We start from the raw sequence: 20,223 nt of genomic DNA, 5'->3' as shown, positions 1-20,223 counted from the left end.
AAGATGACTACTGAATTCTGTAATATGGGATTTCAAGAAAATATCAATAAACCAAGCAAAGAGGCAGATCTACTGTTTGGAACAGAATTTATATCACCTACATTCATTAATCAGGTCAATATGTATAGTATTAGCAGGGTGAAATTCTCCATACAAATAATGTAAATCACCTAGCCCAGACCCCATTAAAAAAGGGTTTACAAAAAAACAAATGACATACTGTTGCTGCCTGCTGTGTTTTATGTATTCCTGCAGTATCTTTTCGACATAATCAAGATTGTTTTGGTATTTGTATTTCCTGGGTGATAAATCAGTCTTGACCAGTCATATTAATTTCATTTATATGAAACTGTCATGGATCTTCACAGAGTTTTTATTGGTTTGCCATCCGTATACTTTACAACCTGTAGGGGGTAAACAACTGCATGAACAGATTTATTAATATCCATGAAAGGGAACCATTCAAACCATGTAGTACAAATTCTAAAATCCAGCACATTGAAAAATGCAATGAGATGCTGAAGCAGGCCCCCACCAGTGAAGAACAATGAACAATGCAAGAATACTACCTGCTAAACCATACAGCAGCCACACGGACACTTTGATGACGGACATTATTAATACTGGAGTGCATTAACATCTCTGGACCGGATGGGGTCTGAGATGATGTCTGAGAAGTCATATTCATGGCAAGACCCCAACATGATATATGAAAATAACTGCTCAAAACGGATTTAGGATTGAGGACATTTAAAACAAATATATATTTTTTCAAATGGGGGCAATGTTAAAAAAAGTAAAGTTGTAAACCTAACAGTAAGTTCTATATTACTTTAAAGGTACGTATCACACTTTCTTATATGAAAGACACATACATGGTCAACATATTTTTTTCAATGGAAATTCATTAGGCAACATTTTTTAATGCTCTTGCCAGGGGATCAGAGTTGCTTTGCATCAGCTATGCGTAAGTTCAACGTAAAGTATCTACTAAGTCTACATAAAATAGCTCATTAAACACACAGTATGTCCTGAGGGCTTGGTTTGTCAAATCACTTGATTCATACTCTTCAAGTCTAATGACAACCTGAATAATTAACAACTAAAGGCTACAATCTTTGTAGTACAAGTCCCTAAATGAGATGTATGAGTTGCTTATTTTTGGTTTGGTAGCTTTAGTGGCTGCCCAGCCCAACCCTGGGAATACGTTTAAATAATAATAATAATAATAATAATTAAAAAAAAACGAAAAAAAAAACCATACATCTCCAATGCATTTGCATTAGCCTACAATAAATTATAGGAATACTTAATCTGGAATACTTAATCATGTAGTATATGAAAAGAAAACCTATATCTTAAGTTATATACTTGTACTTTTTTACTGTTTCCCCTTTATCCAGTAAGTCTTTTCCTAATATGAATTATCATCACTTAAATTGTGTACATTTTCCTATAAGATAGATGGTAAAAGTATATTTTTTGTAGCAATTACTGGAAGTAGTAATAAAAAAAACTATGAAATTACAGTACTCATTTTTTTAAGTACTGTAATTTCCTGACAAAGTGACATGAACCGTTATAAAAGTTTACCACGATAGGTTTGCATGGTCATTTAGCAGTTTTCCCATCCATTGCCATAGTTTGCCATGCTTTTTAAAATGCGTAAACATACCTCTCTGTGATTTTCAATGCTTAACTTATGCATTAACATGCTTTAGTACACTGCTGTGCTTTACTATGCTTTATTACGCTTTGCAATGCTTACTATGATAAACTTTTATAATGTGGAGTAGTGGTTAGGACTCTGGACTCTTGACCGGAGGGTCGTGGGTTCAATCCCAGGTGGGGGGCACTGCGGCAGTACCCTTGAGCAAGGTACTTTACCTAGATTGCTCCAGTAAAAACCCAGCTGTATAAATGTGTAATTGTATGTACAAATAATGTAATTGTATGTAAAAATAATGTGATATCTTGTAACAATTGTAAGTCGCCCTGGATAAGGGTGTCTGCTAAGAAATAAATAATAAAAACTTAAAAAAACATGTTCCTAGTTTAATATTATTTATTTACAAAACCTCTGGCCTTGACAAAACAACTTTTATTGCAATATGTAGATAACAATATTTTTAAACTACTTCTTAAACTCCATTTTTCCTGTGGTTAGAAGTACTGCAGTTTTTTAAAAGTTTGACAAAAGCATCAACACTTATTTTGTTGTAAATGTACAGTGGCTCTCAAAAGTATTCACCCCCCTTGGACTTTTCCACATTTTATTGTGTTACAACATGGAATCAAAATGGATTTAATTAGGAGTTTTTGCCACTGATCAACACAAAAAAGTCCATAATGCCAAAGTGAAAAATAAAATCTACAAATTGTTCTAAATTAATTACAAATATAAAACAGTAAATAATTGATTGCATAAGTATTCACCCCCTTTGCTATGACACACCTAAATAAGCTATGGTGCAACCAATTGCCTTTAGAAGTCACATAATTAGTTGAATGGAGTCCACCTGTGTGCAATTAAGGTGTTTCACATGATTTCAGGTTAAATATACCTGTCTCCGGGAGGTCCCACAGTTGGTTTGTACATTTCCTAACAAAAACTACATCATGAAGACAAAGGAACATTCAAAGCAAATCCGGAATAAGGTTCTTTAAAAGTACCAATCAGGGGTAGGATATAAGAACATTTCCAAGGCATTGAATATCCCCCGGAGCACAGTAAAGTCCATTATTAAGAAATTGAGAGAATATGGCACAACTGTGAATCTGTCTAGAACAGGCTGTCCTCAAAAACTGAGTATCTGAGCGAGAAGGGCACTTGTCAGGGAGGCCACCAAGAGTCCTATGGCAACTCTAAAGGAGTTACCGTCTTCCACGGCTGAGCTGGGAGACACTGTGCATATGGCAACAATAGCCCGGGTGCTTCACAAAACTGGCCTTTATGGGAGAGTGGCAAAAAGAAAGCCATTGTTGAAAAAAACTCACATCAAATCTCGGCTAAAGTTTGCCAGAATGCATGTGGGAGACTCTGAGACCAAGTGAAAGAAGATTCTATGGTCTGATGAGACCAAAATAGAGCTTTTTGGCCTCAATGCTAAGCGCTATGTTTGGCACAAGCCTAACACCGCACATCATCCTGAGAACACCATCCCTACCGTGAAGCATGGTGGTGGCAGCATCATGCTATGGGGATGCTTCTCTGTGTCAGGGCTTGGAAAGCTTGTGAAGATAGAGGGCAAAATGAATGCAGCAAAGTACAGAGAAATCCTGGAGGAAAACCTGCTGAAGTCTGCAAGAGACCTGGGACTTGGGAGAAGATTCATCTTCCAGAAGGACAATGACCCCAAACATACAGCCAAAGCCACACTGGAGTGGCTTAAAAACAAAAAGGTCAATGTCCTGGAGTGGCCCAGTCAAAGCCCGGACCTCAATCCATTTGAGAATATGTGGAAAGAGTTGACAATTGCTGTTCACCAAAGGTCCCCATCCAACTTGACGGAGCTTGAGCAATTTTGCAAAGAAGAATGGGCAAAAATTGTAGTGTCCAGATGTGCAAAGCTGGTAGAGACTTATCCAAATAGACTCATGGCTGTAATTGCTGCCAAAGGTGCCTCTACCAAATATTGACTCAAGGGGGTGTATACTTATGCAATCAATTATTTTCTGTTTTGTATTTGTAATTAATTGTAATTAATTTTGTAGATTTTATTTTTCACTTTGACATTATGGACTTTTTTGTGTTGATCAGTGGCAAAAACTCCTAATTAAATCAATTTTGATTCCATGTTGTAACACAATAAAATGTGGAAAAGTCCAAGGGGGGTGAATACTTTTGAGAGCCACTGTACCCTGCATAGTTTGTACCTTGTATTTCTGCCACTTTAGCATTGAGAGCTGGTTTCAGACCTAGGTTATCACTAATCTTGGTCTATGCTTAGTTCAACATTAGTGCTAATCTGGGTCTGTGAAACCAGACTTTTTGGGGTTTATGGCTTTTACTTAGGTTGTTGCTCAATTGTGAATTCAGGCATGGTAGATGCTGTGCGGTCAACAGCACATGCAGATAAACTAAGTTATTTTGTCATATGTATTTACTAATAGGTTTTTCTATAATATCTTTTTTGGGGCCTTCTAGCATAACACATTGCTTCACTTTTAACAAAACAAAGTAAAACATTAACTTACAGCAATCCGGGTCACCAAGCAATGTCACATTTGAAAGTAACCCAACAATCCTTCTGTCCAACCATTACCCCCTGGTTGCAGAAAAAAAATCTAACCAGTGATAATCGTAAAAAATTGAACAGAAAATAAAGATATATTATAAATACAGTCACAGACAAAAATATTGTGAACCTATGCTTATTGTACCACAATTCAAGGTAATAGATTAAGGACAAGCAGTTAGTAAGCTTTAACCACTTTTTAATATAACAAAAAGCAAAATACACAACTGCTAGTAATTTAACAAATAATCTTTATTAAAAACAAAAAACATTTTAAGGATTCATTCACGACAAAAGTACTGGCACCCGTATTAGTATTCTGTGTGCCCTCCTTTTGCATCTTTCAGACATTTATGATAATTCTTAACCAGTATGTTAGATCTTGTTGGTGAAATCTGGGCCCATTTTGTCTTACATATTTTCTTCAGCTCAGACAGATTGGATTCACAATGCTTGGCTGCAGCTTTTTTCAGATGGGTCCAAAGCATTTCTATTGGATTGAGATCTTCAGGAACTCCAGAGTTGACTTAGCCGTATGCTTTGGGTCATTGCCGTGTTAGAAGTTGCCAATCAGCCTACTAGGAGCTGGTATCATTGTACTTTGTAGAATGTTTTGATACATGGCGGCATTCATTCAATCTTTAATCACATGAACGTCTCTAATCCCCAAACTGCTAAAACAGATCTTGATCAAACCATATTTAACTGTAGGTATAAGGTTTTCTTCATTGAAGGCTTTCCTCTTTTCTTTCCAAACATACTGTGGTCCATTTTTTGGAGGAAAGTTATATTTTAGTCTCATCTGACCAGAGAAGTTTGTTGAAGAATGCTTTACATTGAATGTTCATGTTTTAAGAGTGTTTTTTCAGGGATGTCTATATGCACACAACTGTTCTGTGTTCAGGTCTTTGTACGGTTCTTTTGTGTAATATAGCCTGTTGCTTCGAAATGTTTCTTTAAATCCTTGGCTGTTAATCTTGGAGTTTTTTTAGCTGCTCGGATGATGCTCCTACCTGCTATGCCAGTAACTGGATGCCACCTTTCAAGCGTTTCAGTTGAATGTGTTCTGTGGTACTTCTTGATTATTGCTCTTATCATGGATTTTGGTATTCCAGGTTTCTTTGCTACTGCTCTGTAGCCACTTCCTTTGTTGTAGTCTGCTACAAGTGCTTTTTCCCCCCCAAACATGAATCCAGTTAAATACAATTACAAATTAGATTCTGTTTGCAACCATGTATTTGTGCATTTTACCAAATCACTAAATGTTAGTGAGTTTGGTATAAAACCGGTCTCCTTTCAGTTTCACTGTATCATTTCAAATGGCAGTACTGTATTATGCACAGATGGTTAGTCGTGTTGTCACATTATTACATACTGCTACGCAAGGTTTTTTTCATGGTAGGGGCAACTTTTCCTTTTTTTCAGACTTTGTTAAAAGCGTATTTCTGTTTTGAGTGGAATATCTTGCATTTTCTGTTAATATCAGAAGTTGTACTTAATTATACTTTGTATATATACTGTATGTTTACGGGACAGAATTCTTTGGGCGACAGCTATGGCTAAATGTTTTGCATCACCTAGAATTTTAGGATTGAGAATTAAAAAAAAAAAAAAACACAACACACCACCCACACACCATGAACATAATTTAGTTATTTTATTTAACATTGTGTAATCAAAGAAACTACATGATAGCATAAAAAGTCTACCAGAAGCCAGAATAGTAGTACAGTATTTCATGTTAGATTTTGACATGTCACATTTTTCAATTTATCAGTTTTTTTGTTAAGTATATTGAAACCTACAAAACGCTATGCAATTCACTATGTTAACGTAACATTATTCAGCAGGTTTCATTAGACTTTATGAAGCAAAATTAGTTAATTCTATAGGGTGATGCAAAAGTGCTGGCCATAGCTGTAGTACTGATGCTGTGGAAACTAGGAAAACAAATTAGTTTACCAGATAAGAAAATAATACTTTTAAAAGGTTTTATGGTTTCACCCTGTAGAAAATACTGCCTATTGACAGATGGTGTGGGTTTAATCCTAGTACAAAACAGAAACATACCTAGAATACATATACCTAACTGTAGCCTTGAGGAAGGTAGGCCAAATACTTGTGCAATGTGCTGGTTTGATTTTGTTGTGTGCTGTTGTGATGAACTAGTTTTAGTTTGATCAATATGTCATTTCTTTATATAACTTGTTTAAATGTTTTTACTGCTGTACATTTTAGCTGTACACTATCATTTATACCTGTATCTCCCCCCCCCAAAAAATGGACACATCAAAAAAACCAACAGCTGTTCTAAAGTAGTAAACAAAATCCAAACAAACACATTGCATCAAAAAAATAAATAAATAAAAAATAAGAATGACTTCAATAAAGCTTTAATTTTTTTCTGTAATCACAGTTTCCAGCTGTGGCTTATGCATTCAGCTTCAGAATACAATATAGAACAGTCAAGAATTCATATCTACAAAACAATAATTTCATGAAAAAACACAATGAAGTTCGTCCAGCATTTTCTTTTTTCGTTTACACTGCTCGGCAAAAAAAATAATTAAAAAAAGCTGCCTACATAACAGCTAGTTAGGCTTCACTTGAGCAGTGATTGCAATGGTATCAACCAAACTTCATGAATACACTGCAAATAAAGTATCCACAACTATACATATTTCACAAGACAATATATATATATTTTTTTAAAGAATGGTGGATCACAACTAGACTTTTTATTTTGTTGTTGTTTGCTTTTGTAATCCGTTCAATCCACTTCATCTTGATATTATACGATTTGGTGAAAACAGCCAGAAGACTGAGAACACTGGAGCCTTTATTCACATTCGTAGCAGCCCTTCAAACCAATTACATGTGTGTCATAAGGCTAATAAACAGTTAAGACTTGGTCCATAGATATACTAGCAACTATAGCCTAGCCACCTGCATGTGCATATAATACAGGAGTTCTGGTTACATATACAGTGTATTCATGTTCTAAGCATTAAAAATAATCTGCAAAAACACACACATTTTTACACATGTATTCATAAATATACACCTTACATGAGAACCTTCTCCTTAACCAAGTTTGATTGGGTTGTTCACTTTGAAACTGAAGGCGGGTTGCTTTGTTTAAAAGCGGCTTGCCCCAGATGAACTCAATGTGTGTAACACAAGCTCAACAGGTTCAGTAGTGTCTAAGAAGTCATTTCTACAATGTACACGCATTGAATGCTTGTACAGCTGCTTGACACTTAAGGTAACTGCATCCAGTCTGAAATTGTATCAAGTCTTTAAAAACACAATTAAGGCTCAACTATGACATACTATAGGACCAATATTATCAGGATGCTGCAAAAGGCTCCAGTCTTATCCCCAACCTTGTTCACCCTAAGTAAACACAATGTATACAAAAAAAGTCCAATTCCCCACTGTATAACATTCCAATCTTTTCAGCCATCAATAAAATACACACAAAACATGTGTCACGGGAGAAAACAGGAGGTACAGTGTCCCTACTAACGCCCCCCCCCCCCGCCCTCTCCCACCGTCACAAGGTGGAATACAAAATTATACTCAGTACAAAGACTATTCACAAAGGCGGCAAATAACAGCAGACTTGATTTGATAGTCGATAATGCAAGAGTTCTGTAATGACGAGAAAGTGTACTAGTATGGCGTCTACTATGGCATGTATTTAAAATCTTACTTTAAATTAAACAGTTAGTCCACATTTACTCATTTACATGCAATATTACATTCATTTAAAAAGTCTTCCTGAACTATGGTATATTTTTGTACGAAAATATTGAAATGATTTCCTAAAATGAAATGTCACGTATCAAAACAGTTTCATTCATAGCCTCTATATTTATTTAGCCAAAGCTATAATACAGCAAGTAACTAACTGTGGACAGAGAAGAGCCAATGATTGGCTGTTCGCCATTTTCTTTACTTCTGTGTTTTTATCCCAGCCATCAACTCAGGGTTAATTATTTTGAATGACATTAAAAGCACCTTACTAATATCCCCACAAAATACTTCAAAAAGACAACCAAGCACAGAAATAGATTTGTTTTCCTGAAGAGCCTGACTGCTTGCCAAAATCCCCAAATATACAAATTAACCCATCAGAACCCCCGCCCCGAGGCCTAAAACTACTTTATTCAGAATAGGAACTTGGGGAAATGCATCAGTAGACATGCAGGTTTTGTGTGAAGTGCCTGGTTTAGTATACGGCAACCTGCTTACACAATTAAGTTAGAAATATACAAGACGTGGAAGCTTACCATCAAGCACTTTTTCACAATTAACCAATTAGGACTGCCAGCCATCCACTTTTTTAAAATCACAATATTAGGGGCTTACCAACTAATACTTTTCTGATGTTGCTGCCCGAGCCAATTTTGTAAATAGGACGGCCCTACTACTTTATGTAGAATGAGATCCCTTTTATAGATTTCCATGTCAACATTTCTTCAAACTTCTTAAACCAGATTTCAATTTTTTGTTTAGATAACACTTTATTCTGAAAGGGTGAAATAAAAGTCAATAAAACACCAGTTTGAAGTCTACTTTTTTCCCCAGTTCCTTTTTCCTTGGTTGTCCCGTCCCCCCACCTACCTTTTTAGGGGTGATGAAACTACATTTACAGTCTTAAAAAAGCTAGCTGCAAGTGCCACACAAATAAATAATAAACGCTTTTTACACACACAAGTAAAAACTATCAAAGGTTGAATTCATTAAAAGTTTTCAGGGTTCTTCTCCCCCCCACCCCCCCATACAAACATAATGTATAATTTTTTGCATTTGTTGCATTTATTTTTTTTTTCTCCTTTTACATAGTCCCAGGTTTTTGTTGCAGTTATACGTCAAGGATTTCCTCAGCTGTGCCTCCGCAGCGTAACCTGTAGCGCCCCGTCCTCCAGCTGATTGTAGGGTCCCACAAGGCTGATAAAAAGATGTGTATCGTCATGGATTCTCTGATGAACCACGCCACTGCATAGTCAAGTTTGGAAAAGCACGGAGATCCACCCTATAGAAGAAGAAATAAGGAACAACGGGTTAAATCAACAACAAAATAGGCTGATGCCAACTTAACAATACAACACTGATTTATTTCCTGGAAAACACCTCATGGTGCTGTACAAGTTAAATCCTAATAAAATGCATTGTAAACTGAGATTCCATAAAAATATTGAAGATATAGCAACCCTTGTTCAATCAAAAGTGTGAACATTTGTATAATACTTTATTTCATCCCCAGGGGTGTTCAATTTTTGAAAAGAACTTGTTGTCCAAGGGATAAAATACTAGAAAAATCTACTTGCTGCCTCCACGTCGCACAAAACACACACACAAAAGTAGAATATAACTTGTAGGATTTTGGTTTTATTTAACAGTGAACACAATCAATCAACTATTATTATTATTATTACTATTATTATTATTATTTATTATTATTATTATTATTAAATAATAATAATTTATTTGATTAACAGGGGCCAATCTAGCCTTTTAGCTTGACAGGCTCACTAAATTCTTCAAGATACACAAAAGGTTCCCTGTGACCCCACCTCACCTCAACAAATGTATAACATACTTTAAGGAAATGTTCCTTTCAGTGCAGTTTGGAACACATTTGCTAGTAAATTTAAGTAACATTCTAAGGAGTTCAATAATAAGCAATACTTGAGAGTTATTAAAATATAAAAATAGCTTCTGTCTGTTTTTTTCCCCCACTCTCTCTCTCTATAAGCTGAATCCAGCTCCTGATGTACAGGTGTTTTAGTTTTTTGCATCACAGATACAAAATCATTGCCAACTATTACTGCTGATTTGTGGAATTCTGATTTTTCTTGACGTTCTTTCAGTATATCGCTTCTGTTCAAATGTAGTAATTATCTTTTTTTTTTTTTAAATAGTGTTTAAATCTAACAAAAAATGTAAATGTTGTAAATAGCAAAGTGGGTTAGCAACACTAAAATCGAAAGAACAAAACATTATTACATGTTTTGACAGGGAAAGTTTTCTTGAAATGCTTCTAAATAGTAAACTTCTTTTTTTTTTGACCACAAAGCTGACTCAGAAATAAATTTTATAAATTACACAACACGATTTTTTTAAATCCGCTAATACTTTAGTAGCTATGGCGTTTTGTTGTTTAAGTTTACTGGATCGCTTCATTTAAATGGCAGGTTCATGCATTAAGAAAGCAGCATCACTTATTTGCCAATTTACAAAAAAAGTAAATACAACAAATTTAAAAGATTAGTCTGTGCATTGCCAGAGGCTCTCTTGGCAGCCATTTCTAGGTTTCTTTGTAACTAATAGAAGATCAGCTTTTCCCACAGCTAGCCAATCAGAAGTGATAGGGGTGGGACGTAAACACTTTTTAAAATGTTTGTGTGTAGGTGCTAGACTTCCGCAATTCAGTTTTCAAAAACTTGCGTGGCTCTCTAAAAACACACCCGGAGTGTCTTTCTAGCAACAAAACGAAGAGGAAAAATTAACAAAAACTACTTGTCCGACGGGCAAAGTATAACGGCAAAACTTGCTGTCCCTCACACAAATCTTGTTGTCCCGGGCGTTAGCAATTGCATCCTATGTACAAGAAGCTAGGTTTTTTTTTTCTCCCGTTTTCATCCAGTATCAAAAAAAAATAATTACATTAAATATTCAATTGCTTTAATGTTTAACTCCCTTTTGCTTATATTTACTGGACCAGACATAATATGCAAAACAATTGCTATCCAACTAATTCAAACACTGCTGGAAAAGACCACTTCCAATATTCCCTCCTTGGTAGCAAAGATTCTCAATCTATTTGTATTCAAACCGGTTTTATCTCACAAATTGTATCTGTAGCCATACTGATTCACAGCGAAATTCTGAAGGCTGGACAGAGAGAATGACCCCATGTTATGAATTTTTGCAATTACACATTATTCAAAAATATCATTTAGTAATGTAATGTAATGGAGAGGCACTAGAACATTAGAAAATTACAATGTGTGCATGTAAGCCTATTTTTAAGATAGTAGGGGCTCTAACAGAAAGACCGGTCATCCACAGTTTTCAGAAATTACTTTAAGGGTCAAATGATCTTCAGTACCTGAACATAAGCAGAATCGAGTCAATGAAAACTCAGTACTACAGTAGAGGGATACGGGTCGCAAGCAACTAACTGCAGTTTCAATACAGCAGACCACTCTGTTTTCACAATACACTTATTTGGTTTAAATCTAGCCAATCAACATTTTACACTGTCTTCACAACCCCAGAACAGTTTTAACCTCTTTTTTTGTTTGTGTAATTGATTTCCTTCCTATGTACAGTAGTTTCACTTTACAAGGATTGCCAACAAATTCTTAAATTAATTATTAAATTCGATTAGCTTTTTGGGCATTATTATTGCCTCCCATGTAATTGTGCATATCACTTTTTTTCTTCACTCATGTATTTTACAGTAAGTTAATTCAGATAAACTGTGACACGCTAGTACAGTACTTTTGCTGTAGGTCACATGGTTAGAATACAGCTATACCATTTGCACTACAACAAGTAATTAGGTACCAGGAAGCAGCAGCCACCTCTCATCTATAACATTGTATTTGCAATATTTACATATTTCAAATAGGAGGGGGCAGTTATAATAGTACAAGGTAAGACATGGATTTTAAAACATTCCTTTAAGATAAAAGGGATTAAAATATCTACTGTACTAGTCTAGTTTCAGAGTCACAGAAGGAGGTCTTGAGCTCTGCTAGAGTTAGGAATACAATTATAAGTGTTCCCTACAGAGTTACAGGGAAAAACACCAAAGTCCAGTGTCAGCATTTATACATTTTGCTGAGGAGTGTCTTTCTTGTTTGCAGTTTTAAGCAGAAAGACTTGCAAGCTTGCTGGAAGCAGAAGCCAGGCACTGCCAAGCTTAAAGAAGATGACGCTGTTGTAATTACATAGGTTTCCTTACCTGGACTCCTCGGAGTTGGATGTAATCTGATATAAACCAGGCTAGGCAATGACACATGAAAAACACCATGATGTCCCATCTGAAAATATAATGAGCTGCCCAGCCGATTATTAGGCTAGCCACAAAACACTCTGAGATTGGCTCGCAGATAATCGTGGCTGGAAGCATGTTAATTCGTAGTTTGGCCCATCTGAAACCAAAATGAACACAGTCAGTTTGGAAAAGGTAACAAACACGGAACTCATTTTGTCATACTGATGTTTCCTTTAGATGACCACATTACAAAAACACATACCTTGTAATGGTGTCAGATAAACATGGAGATGTGTGGACAAAATGCTTACACAGCTGACAGGATTTATTTATGTAGCCAAGCTGTATATGGATTGTGCTTAAATATTCAGTTGCAACAGATACAAGCTACCAAAAAATTAGAAAGTTTAATTTTTTTTTTTTTTTTTTTACTGGAGGCTTTAACCACTTTATATAGATGTTTGGATTGTACATTCAATGTTTTATTTATTCATTTTTAATCCAGGAGGCTTTACAAAATGTGTACTTTTTTTTTTTTTTTATTACAGTCACCTTTTATTAAAATCCTGGCAGAAGTAATATACAATTGTTTTCAAAGGAAAAGTCATATTTTTATTCACATACAAAAATATTGCATAAAAGCAAACTATAATTACTATTATTTATTACTTCTTTCTTAGCAGACGCCCTTATCCAGGACGACCTACAATTGTTACGATAATGTACGCTAGTAAACTAAAATAGTCAATCCAACAGGCTCTTAATACTATAAAAAGAAAAAACATGTACCTGATCATTCGTGACTGGAACTGAGAAATTGAGTAGGAACCAGAGTTTTGCATTGCTACTTGTGTTGCCATGGAAAATTTCCACCCCCTAGAAGTAAACAAGGAAACATTCAATCATTCACTTTGGAATTAGACAGATGCATCTTTAATATATATTGTTTGGCTAATCAGGGACTGGGAAAATCCTTTTCGGCTACTCCAGAATAGCCTCTTAAGTGCCCTGATGCTCAATTGAATAGCTCAAACTTCCTCAAACTGTATAATGCACAGTAGTTTAGTCTATGTGTATTTATTATGTAAAATATGACATATCTGTACTAAAAGTGTTTAGTAGCTTTAATATTTTTGCATCTTATGAATTGATCCATTAAATATGAACATTTAAAACAAATTATCAATGTTAATTTGTGCTTTCACTTGCATAAATTTGGCTTTGTGTGTGTGAACTTCAGAGCTTCAGATGGAATTACCCTTTTTTAAAACAGATCATAATATTGTAATGTATCTTTGATGAGGGTCACTACATAGTTGGTACAAAAAAGAAAATAGGTCAAAAAAGGTTAATCTGTTAGATTTTAAAAATTACTAGTTAACAACCAATGCTCCACCATAGACACACTATCACTAAGGCTGGAAGAAAATAGCGGGACATGAATTTGTTGCGGAAACTGCAACTTAACACAGACCACAATTTTTTATAGTTGCCTCAACGTTTAAAATGACTATAAAATGTTTCTATATTTATATGTCATTTTGTTGCAAACTAAACTGAAACAGAAAAGGAAATGTCACTCGCATTGTCTTTTGCTAGTGGGGGATTGGTATGCCTTGTCATCCTCTCTAGCCAATCAGTGATCTTCTTTCCCGTTGCTATGATCAGCAACAGGAAAGAAGACTGTGGGCAGTCATGCAAATACTGTACTTGCTGTTAAATTAAAACATTTTATTTCAAATGGTGATAAAGCGGGAGTCTTAAGAACTTATGTTCTGGTTATCTATGTGTATGTTTTTTTGGGGAGTTTTTTTTGCCATCTTGAAAGCAAGTACATATACGTGTAAACTGTTTATATTTATGACCGCACCGAAACTGCAACTTTAATACACAGTGGCTGCAACTTCTTGATAAAAAAATTCACCATTTTCTTACAACTTTACCTATCACTTATTTACGGAACACCAGAAACACTAGATACACGTGTGACATACAGACAGTGAAACAGACTGACAGGCAACCTCCACATAAATCAGAGATTATGAGTTAAAAAAAAAAAAAAAAAAAAAAAAAAGCGCTTCAGGTTCTAGGAAGTTTAATCATAATTAGATGCAAAAACACTGCAGGGGATAAAAAGTTAGATAAAAAGTTAATGGGGCTCAGTTAGCCACTCGTTCCTTGGGTGGAGTTGGGTGGCATGAGAAAGTCTTGTTTCTATGCATGGTTTTAGGTACTACTTGTAAATGAAAAAAGACACATTTGGGATGAAGATTATTCATTATTAGATTTGTATGAGAACCATTTATGGTTATGTGGTTTTATTGCAGCAGCCTTATCTCTCTTGGTGATTACACAAGTACACATTTTAAAAAGGCCAGAGTTCTCTTATTTAATTCCAATCTGTACAAATGGTAAGCATGCATTATCTGGATTGTTCACACAATTTAAAGCTCCATTTGAAGTTTTTGCACATTGCTTCATAAGTGACCTCTCAAACATTAATTTTTGAATAATAGTAACACATCATTGTGGATAGCAGAGTGGAACCATAAGGCGTTCTACTAAAGGGATTGAAAATAATAACATTGCTGTTAAACTCTTCCTACCTGTCAGCAATGGCTTTGGCCATAAAGTAATCTTCTGCGATGTACTGTGCGAAAGCAATGAGACCCCCTGCTTGATCGAGCACATCCTTCCTCATCAAGCAGGACATTCCGGTTACACACTTAATGCCAGTAACATTAGCTGAGATATAGGAACGTGGGTGAGATGTGCCGAAATACACCTGGAGCAAAGAACACAGCTTTAGTATCTTCATTTAAACCACAGCTACCCATTTTAGTCACTTCAATGCTCCAGCTGAATGTAAAGAAGATGCAATAGACATTCATAAAGAACTGGAATGCCAATGGTTTTGTTGTGTTTTTTTTAAATGCAATTACTGCCACACCAAATTGTTTTAAAAATTTAGCCCAATGTGTGTATCTGGCAGGTTTCGTGTTATTGTTGAAGGATTATAAAATACACTATGCAAACTTTGCAGATGAACTTTAGCTGGAAAAATAGAAAGTGGAAAGTAGTTCTATTTTGAATGATAAGACTTTGCCAAGCTTGCAGGAGCTAAGCAGTTCAACAAGGAACCGTGGACCGGATGTGCTTTGTTTAATAGAAACAGGAACGAGATATTTAAAAAAAAATTAATATAATCTGGGATAAACATAGCAAAAAAGAATCTTATTGAAGGTCCCAGAGAGAGAGAGAGAGAGGAGTGAGATTCTGTTTTGATATTATCAACAATAAAATCAAAGTCATCAGAATTCTTGGTTTGCAAACCTCTTGGCAGGGACACTGGAAACTACATTAACTACATTAATAGAGATGGCTAGGTATTAATTGATCAACTCTCTATTATTATTATGAATCATTTAGCAGACACTTTTATCCAAAGCGACTTAAGAGACTAGGGGGGTGAACTATGAATCAAACATCTGCTGCTGCAGTCACTTACAACAGGACCTTGGTTTTACGTCTCTATAAGCAATAATCTTCATTATATATGTTTAATACATTACTTAGCAGCAATTGATTCAATTCATTAGTAAATGAATTTGCTAAATACCCTGGCTACAACCAGGAAACACTTGGGGACAGGATCTGCACTTCAGGGATGTGGTTATGAATGACACCCCCTCCTCTGCATAAAGTACATGTATAATGTAAGCCTTTCTGTTAAAAAACTGAAAGTGACCAAGTCAATTATTAAAAATCTCAGAACAGTCAGCATGGACAAATCCTATGTGTGTGATGTTGTGTAAAGAGAGGTAGGTTTTTAATTTGTGAAAGACAGCATTTTATTGATTGCCACAGAATCAATGAGAACAGTCAACTTCTGCATTGTCGCTTTGTGGCATTATTTTTATTGTTCCTACTGTACACCGATTCAAAGTAACAGAGAAACACCTGCATATTGTCATTTCTAATGAATTTCAAAAGAATGCATGCATGACCTCACATAAACCTTTGAAATACAGGTATGCTAAATGCTTCTTGGTTGCCTTGTGGCTAAGTGGAATGGCTAAACTTGATCTAAAACCGCCATTACCTGTTCTAAAGTGGCAGCAAAGCCTTGTCTGTCTGCTACATATGGGAGCCCATGGACAAGACCCACTTTTTCTGTCATCTGATTGGCCATGTCTGTCAAAGTGTCTGGTTTCACTGCAAAATAGTAAAAACAACAATACTGCTTTTAAAAAGTCTGTTTGGAAGTACAGATCACAATGCAATGGGAGTCATATTTCCAGCCCTGTTCATACACCCCCACCCCCTATTGCATTTGCAAAGGCAAGACTTATCAGAAATATACATTTTTTGTCCATTACTCGGAAGCCTCTAATTTTTATATTTAATTTATTTACTAAAATGGATTTACCACAAAAAACGAACAATATTTATTAAGACGTTATTATCAGTCTTACCTCGAATACCACTGTCACAGATCCAAACCAGGTCATACTTGGCTACTTCATAGCCTGGCATTAAGTTGTTTATTTTTGGGTTAATGCCAACTTTTTTACCACCTGTAAAATCAAATCTGAGGTTACTACTGGCCATGGCAAAGATCAATACATCTATAAGTTTATTGACAGCAGGAAATGGAATGCACAGGTCATGCAGAACATAACCACAACATGGGTATATGATGTACTGTAAAAAGACAACAAGGGTTTAATTATTTACTCATCAGAATGCAAATTGATTTTCAATACTTTGCAAACTGGATTAAAAGAGAAATGCTTTTTACTTTCCTATAATGGAAGGTTGGGTGCTGTGTTTATAGACCTTCATGTTTAATTCAGCATTATATAGAGCTGTGCAATGCTTGGCCTTATGGAATAGAAACTGAATGTCAACCCCATGTTGTCTTTTCTTTGAACAGCAGATAGACAAGAGCGCTCGTGGTGTTTACCATTAACTGTTAAATTAATGAATTGTTCAAAGTACAGATTGGATGCGGTTTCAAATAATCTTGACTGCTCTGAAAATATAAGATTTGTATAGTGGGAGGTAGTTTGTTTGTCAATTGAAAACCCACTTACAGTACCATGCCGTACGTGCGTACGTCACGTTTCCCATTCTATTCTATGTTCGGTTTCTCAGTCTAGCGTTTCAGGTTTCATTCTCTAAAGCAGTGCTAGTACTGTAGAATGTGCAATGAAAGTTGGGGGAGGGTCAGGTGACATTTTTATCCAATTGCGTGACATGTAGTAATTCCAGTCTGTAGCTGTGGGCGTTTAGAAGGCTGAGATATATTGCAGGAAGCCATTCAGCTTTTACAAGTACATATATTGATTTAAATTATTATTATTTTTTTTATTTATTATTAGTTTTACTTGTTTAGTTATAGTTCATATAGTTTTTAGCGAAAGCTAAACATGGCAATGTGCAATGAATTTCTATAATGAACAACGGGAGTGAAGTTGGTTCGGAGGATTTTGATACCAGCGACAGTGATGCTGACTTATCACTCAGCGATTATGATGAAGAGGATGTGGAGCCAAGAACAGTACAAACAGAAGAACATGCAGCTGCTTTACAGGTAAGCCAGCTGCAAACGGGAAGCTGTTGGGTTTGAAATGGCAGTGCTGTAACGAAATACTATCAAAACACAGTGCTGGGTACAGGCAATGCGGCAGGCAGATCCATCACAATGCCTGCGCAAAGTAGCTGTGTACACACATTTGTGACTATCCCTCCAACGCAAGCGAAGCAGACACCGTAAAAAAGATACAGGGTCTTCTACGAAAATGAAAACAAAAGAAAAGGCACAAGAAAAATATGTGCAGTGGTTGCGAAGGCAACCCCGGGTTCTGTTGTATTGAACATTTCAATAAATGGCACAGAGCAAGTCGATACTGGCACACGTGTTTGATTTTTATTTGATAATTACTGTTTACTGATTATTATCGTTATTAGCAGCATTTTTGTTTTCATTGTTAAAAAAAAACTAAAAACGTTTTTATCTATATTGAAAAAAAAAAAAGTTTTCATCTCTATATTGAATATGGGTATATAGTACACAGCAGCATAAAGGGTTAATGAAAAACACAGTTCAAGTCATTTATTTGTGTTTCATTTATCATATGTTAACATTTTATAGCAATTACAGGTTTGAAAACATTATTATTTTTTTCAAAATCTGGTACCTGGGAAGGGGTTTCATTTTTACATCTGGAGTGGTTAAACCATGTGTGCCACGTACTAATCCTAACCCGTCTAAATTGTCTTGTTACAGTGAACACTCCATAAACATTCCTGATACAGGTAAATGCAGATCTGCCCTGTTATGCAGCCACACACCGATTTAGAAATGAAAATCTTAACAGTAGTCCACTTTCTGGCATATCAAATAAAATTGGGATGTTCACTCTACCAAGTCTTCCAGCTAGTGACTAACACTACACATTTCACCAACACCACATACATGTGCACTGTTTAGCACAGAAAGCAAGAAGGGCAAATGTCATCAAGTTGTTACCTATAAATAGCCTGGCATCCACATTTGGGTATTTGCCCAGCAGCTTTTTACAGACATCGATGGCTGGATCATCATGGTCTTGGACACACAGGAGCACTTCATACTGGTAAAAACAGAACAAGGAAACAAGATATTAATCTCAGAAAGAAACAAGAGGCTAGCATAGTAGACAAAGTTTGACAGCCTGCAACTTGCAGATGAGAAAATACAAATCTGTTTTCTGCAGACCAAGCTTATTGACCGTGTCTTCTCTGGAAACTGGGCCCCTCAAACTGGCTTATCAGTCAGAGAGAACTACAAAATAAAATGTCATCTTAAAAGGTTTATCTTCCCTTACCATATAGCATTCTGACCAAGTCCCTTCATTTTGGAAGTTTTCCAAACCATCACAATTAGCAAACATCAAATAAAGTAGTTCTGGTGGCACCATTTCAATCTTGTGTTTGTTGTCTGCAAAGTGAACCAGGAGTTTTGTATATGTTTCTGCGCAGTGCGAGTGGTCCTACTATAAGCTTTCACAGTGGTGTCACATCAAACTGTGACAGTCACTTTATCTACAAATCTTGCATTCTAATGTGAGAATTTTGAGCTTATACTTGTGATGAATATAAAACATTGCTTTATAGTCACAATCCCCATATGAAAACCTCCATTCATGCAGTCGTCCAAAGGATAAGCTTCAGCAGCTTTCTCGGTCTTAAAAGTGTAGTGGAAAATTGCAGGGAGTGAAGACACTGGGGTGAGGATTACGTATGGACTAGAACATGCAATTAAAAAACTTGGTTTGATCTGCAATACTGAATGCAGTTTTCAAAAGTTGCATGTACTACTGTACTGGTATGCAATTCAAAAGATGTTCCAGTGTTTCAGGATCACCTTAACATCCCTGTGTATGTCATCATTGAGTCATATTCTTGGCAAGCAATGCTTCTGTACTGTAACCAGGAAGTTCAATGTTCAAATCTGTTGAGATTGCTGAATAGGAATGTTTGCTGTCAAGTCAAACCAGCAATGTGACAGCAATCTACAAGATCAGCTGCTGGGTAGTTTCACAGCTTTATTCCAGACAATGGATGCACTCTATTTCAATGAATGACATTTTTCCAACAGTATGTTGGAAACACAAACCATTGGTCTCCTTTGTCAGAGGTGCGAATCCAGTATATAACAATAAAGCATTTTATGGACCAATGTTATTTTCATGTTCTACTGCGCTATTCAAATCGGAAGCTGTGGGTGTCCTCCTATAGTCGGGAAGTTTGTTTGAACACACTACTGTAATAGCAAAAGCGTCAAACAATCAAGTACAGTATGAACCGCCTTCACAGTTGGAAGCCTGTGTTATGAGTCTGAACAGTGCCAGAAAAATTCTTCAGAGTATGGAGATCACATCAGTGCTTTGATGGAAACTTTGTTGATCAGACGCTGTCATTTTA

General features: G+C 35.9%; 1 protein-coding gene across 1 annotated transcript in view; it reads right to left on the bottom strand.

Annotated features, from left to right (window-relative positions):
- Positions 1-5,871: 5,871 nt before the first annotated feature.
- LOC131736972 (ceramide glucosyltransferase) overlaps positions 5,872-20,223 on the bottom strand; it is a 38,863-nt gene continuing 24,511 nt past the window's right edge. The window contains exons 3-9 of the mRNA XM_059023118.1: positions 18,788-18,890; positions 16,728-16,829; positions 16,355-16,467; positions 14,859-15,037; positions 13,042-13,128; positions 12,220-12,409; positions 5,872-9,279 (exon numbers count right to left, since the gene is read on the bottom strand). Of these exons, the coding sequence (XP_058879101.1) occupies positions 9,109-9,279; positions 12,220-12,409; positions 13,042-13,128; positions 14,859-15,037; positions 16,355-16,467; positions 16,728-16,829; positions 18,788-18,890 (945 nt within the window). The 3' untranslated portion in view covers positions 5,872-9,108. The remainder of the gene's footprint in view (positions 9,280-12,219; positions 12,410-13,041; positions 13,129-14,858; positions 15,038-16,354; positions 16,468-16,727; positions 16,830-18,787; positions 18,891-20,223) is intronic.

Source organism: Acipenser ruthenus, chromosome 1, assembly GCF_902713425.1.
Source record: "Acipenser ruthenus chromosome 1, fAciRut3.2 maternal haplotype, whole genome shotgun sequence".
NCBI lineage: Eukaryota > Metazoa > Chordata > Actinopteri > Acipenseriformes > Acipenseridae > Acipenser > Acipenser ruthenus.
Note: the sequence above shows the minus strand (reverse complement) of the source record. Positions and strands in the feature narration are given on the sequence as shown.